We start from the raw sequence: 5,759 nt of genomic DNA, 5'->3' as shown, positions 1-5,759 counted from the left end.
GGGGGAGGAAGGGCCAGATAGGGGGGAAGGAGAGAAACAGAGAAAGAAAACTAAATGCAATAAATATTGAACTATTACAAAAAAAATAGTAAGAAAAATAAATATGGTACTAATAAAAAGGTGAAAAAGGAAAAAGGAGATATATTTTACGATTAGTGATTTACCGACTCGTAATTTATTAAATTAGATAGACTGTATAGATGTCGGAATATAAATAATAAAATAATAAATAAATAAATAATATAAGAGAGAGAGAGAGAGAGAGAGAGAGAGAGAGAGAGAGAGAGAGAGAGAGAGAGACAGAGACACATTTTTTATAAAAATAAATTATTCTGAAACAAAAATTTAAAGAACATGCTTTTTAAGTACACTTAAATATTTACAATGTCCAAGTTCAACGTATAAAGTTATTAATAAAATTTGTTTTTAGTGTTTAATATTATTTTCTAAAAAAGGATATGATATAAAAACAAAATTACTTTTAAAAAAAAAATAAAAAAAGAAACTAAGTGCATGCACGTTAACATTATCTATTGAAAAATAAAAGAAAATTTTATACTCTCTACAAAAGTAATGATATCAAGAGGTTTTCGTCAAGTACCAATGATTAATCATTTCAGATTTTACTTTTAAATAATACAATGTTGAAAAAAATTATAATAACGAATAATTAATCATTTCAGTTTTTACTTTTATAAACATATATGGCTTTGACTATATAATATATTTTGTGACGTAGCAGCCCTACCGTCACATTGGTCATCGGTCATTGTTTATTAAAAATTGTCCAACCTTTTTTCTCAACTTTTTAATAAACAATGACTGACGGCTAATATGACGATAGGTTAGATTAGGTTAGTTTTTAGGGAGGTTGCGGGGGGTGCAGTCTTCCGCTCGTCGTTCGATATCTTTCAAGAACTAAAGATATAGACAAACTAAGCAATTCTACCTATACGGTGTCAAAGAAATCTATATTCTATATATATTCTTTATATATTCTATATATATAAATTCTTTTGTCAATAACTTTTTAATAAATTACGAGCGTCCGGCTAAAACCTTCTGAAGGTTACTTAGCAGAGTGTCCTTAATAATATATACCAAGATCAAGATCAAGCTGGGTCCTCTAAAATAAATAATTACCAAATCATAAAATAAGCTTACAGAATATTATATTGTCACCTCATTTTCTCAATGAACGAGACGAAGAAAGGAATATATATAATTCTAATACAAATGAGAAAGACTGCATGTTATTATTAGTAAATTATAGTTATTTAAAGTTGCAGCATCAACATTAAAATTAAGTGTTGGCTCTGTTCTAGTTTAAACGTTGATATCTGCTCTCGTATCGCAAAAATGTGTTTGTTTTTATGCTATTTTTACCTGATCAACGTGAATGACAAGCGTGGTGCAGCAACCACGTGGTAGAAAAAATAATATTTACGTGGATGTCGAAAGTTGGAGAAGGTCGTGCAGTGAGAAAAAAGCCGCGCTTGCTGCGTGCTGTTTCGTATGACACGTACGTATATAACTTCGTAAAAAAGCATCTGCAACATACGGATATTGTTCTCCCGCCCGTCGTGTTGCTCCGCACATGCTCGACTTTGCAACAATAGCGCTGTATCGATTGAGAAAACGGAACAATACAAATGTTGATATTTACATTTTTAGATGTCGTAGCAAAACTTGAAACAAAAACAAAATAGAGAAATTACTGCGTTTCCATGCGGACGTAGAATTATTCTTTTATAAAAGCACAATTAACAGAATTACGTAAATGCGAAAAACATCGATTATTGTGTTAGCATTAAAGTAAAAATGAATTTAAAACATGATAGAAAATTTTAGTTTGGATTTGTGTCGATGTATCTCGATGCGATTATCTTATTCGTTTTATAGTAAGCTATTAAATATCTATATTATTCATGGTTGAGCCAACTAGTAAATAAAGAATAAAAGCGATTCGCCAAATGTAGACTGATCGACATAGTCAATTTTATAGTTAGATTTTTATTTTAAATAATTTAAGCGTTCACACATAGTGAGGGTAAATATACTTCGTGCTATAATTATATAGGACGTAAGAAGAAGGGTGAAATGGACACAACTTAATTTATATATAACAACAAATAATTTCAAAAATTTCAGTAATCTTTGTGTTGTTATTATTAATGAAAAAAACCGCGAAATATAGAAGAGATATTAATTTTATAAATTAACGTGACAATTTTTATTACGCTTTAAAAATGCTCGCGTAGATATATTACATACAATTGTATGTCTAAACAAAATTTGCAAGCATGATGGAATATAAGTACGCGCATAAACTATCAACTCGGAGCTATGTACTAAAATTACCGTGTTACCTCTTTGTCTTTCTCTCTACATTGGTAGATAGTAACGTTGGCAACTATCATTACAACAAGTCGCAAAAAACTATCGATCAGCGTAAAGTTCCGCCTATCTGCTAGAAATTATTTCTTTCCTGCGGCTCGACGAAAACCCGCGAGAGCCCGCGCAAGCGCTACCAGTCCTCGTCGTAGCGCAAAATAGTCTCGGGAATCGGCCAGGTGTCAGTGCAGCGCGTGCTTTCGCAGATCAAACATGACTCGTTCGTTGCGCAAATCTCCGTTGAAGAAAAATCTCTACAAGCAGTACAGTGACTATAGTCTTCAGTTAAATCGCTGGTTCCTAAAGCCAATCGGCATCTGGCCCTCCTCGACTAGCAAGGAAAAGATGCTATCGCGCGGTATCCAATTCACCTGTTATTCACTGATAACCTTTGTAGTAGTACCTTCCGTACTGTATATCTTCTTCGAGGATGAAGATGTCGATATCCGCGTGAAGGCCATCGGACCTGTTAGCCATTGGTTTATGGGCGCGATGAATTACCTGTCACTGTTGCTGCGTGGCGATGAGATACGTCGATGTATTGAACACATGGAGCTCGACTGGCAGCTAGTGAACAGAGTGGAGGATCGAGAGGTGATGTTAAGGAACGCTAAGTTCGGCCGCTTCATCGCCGGTTTCTGCGCCGTCTTTATGCACTGCGGTGTGTTCTCGTACAGCATGATAAAGAGCATGTCACTGCTGGTCATCGTGATTGGCAATCAGACCATTATGATACCTCGATTACCGTGTCCATTCTACAGTAACTTCCTCGACACGACGGTCACTTTGACAAATCAGATCGTGCTCATGATACAGTTCTTATCGGGTTTCATAGTCAATTCGATCACGGTAGGCGCGTGCAGCCTGGCCGCGGTTTTTGCGATGCACGCCTGCGGACAATTCAGTGTGTTATTTCTGTGGTTGAACGAGTTAGTCGGCGACGATACGGAGGATAAAGACAAATTGGTCAAGTATAAACTGGCTAATATCGTGCAGCATCATTTGCGTGTACTAAGGTAGTAAAAGATATCCTGGGTAATATGTGACGTTTGTGGGTAAGAAATGAGTATCTCTGATTAGGTCACGTAGTAGCAGTATTGTTATTTACAGTTTTGTGTCGTGCATTGAACAAGTCATGTATCAGATATGTCTTGTTCAATTGGTCGGCTGCACGCTTAACATGTGTATGATTGGCTATTATTCCCTCACGGTAGGGCAAGAATATCATTCTTTATTACGTTTATAACTGTAACAATTAATTCTACACATTATTCACATTATTTAATGAGAAAGAAAGAAAAATCTTATTATAATCGAAAAAATTAGTATATTCTAATGAATATCAATAATAAATGGTTTCTATGCGTTTCGATATTTTAGGAATGGGATACAGAAGATACCAAAAACCTAGTAACATACGGAATTTTATTCGTGTCGGTGACATTTAACATTTTCATATTTTGCTACATCGGTGAACTTCTCAGTGAACAGGTAACAGACGATTTGCATGAAAATCTAGTACTTGCATTTTTAATGCCATTAACGAGAATGTTCATCAAGTTTATTGTTAGTCATCGATGGTTCTTACCACAATTTATTGTATAAATGAACGGTATAGTGTAAGAAAGTCGGCGAAACGGCCTATTTGACTGAATGGTACCGTTTACCTCAGAAGACTGCTCTTAGTCTGGTTTTAATCATTTCAAGATCTAGCGCTGTAATTAAGATGACTGCTGGAAAACTGATTGAATTATCATTAGCGACGTTTGGAGACGTAAGTCTCGATACTTACGATGCTATATATACTTTTCTTTTCGCAAACAAAACATTAATATATTAAATAATATCAAGTTATAATCAATAATTAATATATGATATATTAATGTGTACAAGTTTGTATTAATTAATTGATTGATTGTATTTAGTAAATTTTTCACATATTATTACATGCTATTTACATATCTATTACAAAATGAAAAGCAATAAATATACTGTTGCACACATAATTACTGAATATCTTAGAAAAATTGTTAGTATACATATTTGTATGATTTCCTGCAAAAAAAGAGAAAAAAGTTGCCGATATCACAATTCTCTGAATATTTTTCAAAGCAATTAAAGTGTTATTCGTTTCAGGTAATTAAAACATCCCTTGCGTATTTAAATATGCTTCGCACTATTTCTCTGTAAGTTATAAATATTACGTGATCATTAGAATAAATTAGATAAAAAATCACGGGTCAGCTTTATTTATGAAAAAAATGCTATTTGTAGTAACTTACCTATAAAATCAATCCTTGCTTACCATGATCTACAATTATCCTTTTGATATGATATATTTTATGTATGACAAATGAATTGCGTACGCACAGATTATTTTTTCTTCGTTGTCTTTACTCAGTTCACCGACGTGATTTATGTAAACGTGTACTCCACAATGACAGCACAGCAACAAGTCCGACGGTGCCAGTCAATCAATCGGAGTCAATTCGTTCTGCCGTTTATCTTCACGCAGACGCCGTAGTGACTACTAAGCACGTCGTTTTAGTCGATTAATACACGTTGTGCCATCGTGTAGCCACCATGTGTCAGGGATTACAGACCTGTACAATCATAGCGTGCAGCTGAATCGTTGGTTTCTGAAGCCGATAGGCGCATGGACACGATCCTCCGCAACAACTAAAAGCGAGAGAACCGTGTCCAACGCTTTGATATTCATATGTTACTTCTTAATAGCCCTGACCGTGTTGCCGTGCATATTAAACCTCCTCTTTGAAGAGAAGAATCTCGATCTAAAACTGCGGATGATTGGTCCGTTGAGTCATTGGTCCATGGGCGGAATGAATTATTGCTTCCTCTTGCTACGTAACGCCGACATACTCCGATGTGTGCAACATATGGAAACGGATTGGAGAATCACGACGTCCTCAGGATCGCGACATCATGGCGAAAAACGCGAGACTGGGTCGCTTCGTGGCAGGTATCTGTGCGGTATGCATACACAGCGGTGTGTACATCTACAGCATCGTGGCCGGAATGAAGACGTTAGAAGTTTCGATCGGTAACAAAAGCGTCCCAATGGTGCAGCTACCATGTCCAGTTTACAGTAAATTCGTTGACACTAGGTTCAGTCCAGCGAGAGAGATCATGTTGGTGATGCAACTGCTCTCGGACTTCGTAGTGAATTCTGTTATTGTTGGCGCGTGCAGCTTGGCTGCTGTCTTCGCTATGCATGCGTGCGGGCAACTCGACATCCTGACCCTGCGTCTGAACAATCTTGTCGAAGATCAAGACGCAAAGAAAAATGACTGGGCTAATAAGAAGATGGCTGACATTGTGGATCATCATTTGCGCGTCTTGAGGTA

General features: G+C 36.0%; 2 protein-coding genes across 3 annotated transcripts in view; both read left to right on the top strand.

The window, feature by feature from the left end:
• The first annotated feature begins 2,597 nt into the window (after positions 1-2,597).
• Positions 2,598-5,032, top strand: LOC116843440 (odorant receptor 4-like). 2 transcript variants are annotated; one of them, XM_032813827.1, is made up of 5 exons: positions 2,598-3,410; positions 3,505-3,604; positions 3,775-3,885; positions 4,013-4,168; positions 4,531-5,032. In XM_032813827.1, exons 1-5 carry the CDS (start codon positions 2,608-2,610, stop codon positions 4,582-4,584), a joined length of 1,224 nt encoding a protein of 407 aa, XP_032669718.1. In that variant the 5' UTR covers positions 2,598-2,607; the 3' UTR covers positions 4,585-5,032. The 2 variants fall into 2 exon arrangements, with proteins under 2 accessions (XP_032669718.1, XP_032669717.1); XM_032813826.1 differs by having other exon boundaries at positions 4,013-5,032.
• Positions 5,033-5,337: 305 nt separating this feature from the next.
• LOC116843424 overlaps positions 5,338-5,759 on the top strand; it is a 541-nt gene continuing 119 nt past the window's right edge. The window contains exon 1 of the mRNA XM_032813814.1: positions 5,338-5,756. Within this exon, the coding sequence (XP_032669705.1) occupies positions 5,338-5,756 (419 nt within the window). The remainder of the gene's footprint in view (positions 5,757-5,759) is intronic.

The sequence above is a fragment of the Odontomachus brunneus genome, unplaced genomic scaffold (assembly GCF_010583005.1).
Source record: "Odontomachus brunneus isolate Ranch 3 - 2012 unplaced genomic scaffold, Obru_v1 Obru_scaffold_032, whole genome shotgun sequence".
Lineage (NCBI taxonomy): Eukaryota > Metazoa > Arthropoda > Insecta > Hymenoptera > Formicidae > Odontomachus > Odontomachus brunneus.
The sequence above is the reverse complement of the archived record's forward strand: the minus strand, read 5'-3'. Positions and strand labels throughout refer to the sequence as shown.

Bases quoted from the DNA above. Each gene is read 5' to 3' on its own strand.
- LOC116843440 (XM_032813826.1), top strand. From the start codon at position 2,608: ATGACTCGTTCGTTGCGCAAATCTCCGTTGAAGAAAAATCTCTACAAG. The intron at 3,605-3,774 runs GTAGGGCAAGAA...TCGATATTTTAG, and splicing joins TTGGCTATTATTCCCTCACG to GAATGGGATACAGAAGATAC. The intron at 3,886-4,012 runs GTAACAGACGAT...TGAACGGTATAG, and splicing joins GTGAACTTCTCAGTGAACAG to TGTAAGAAAGTCGGCGAAAC.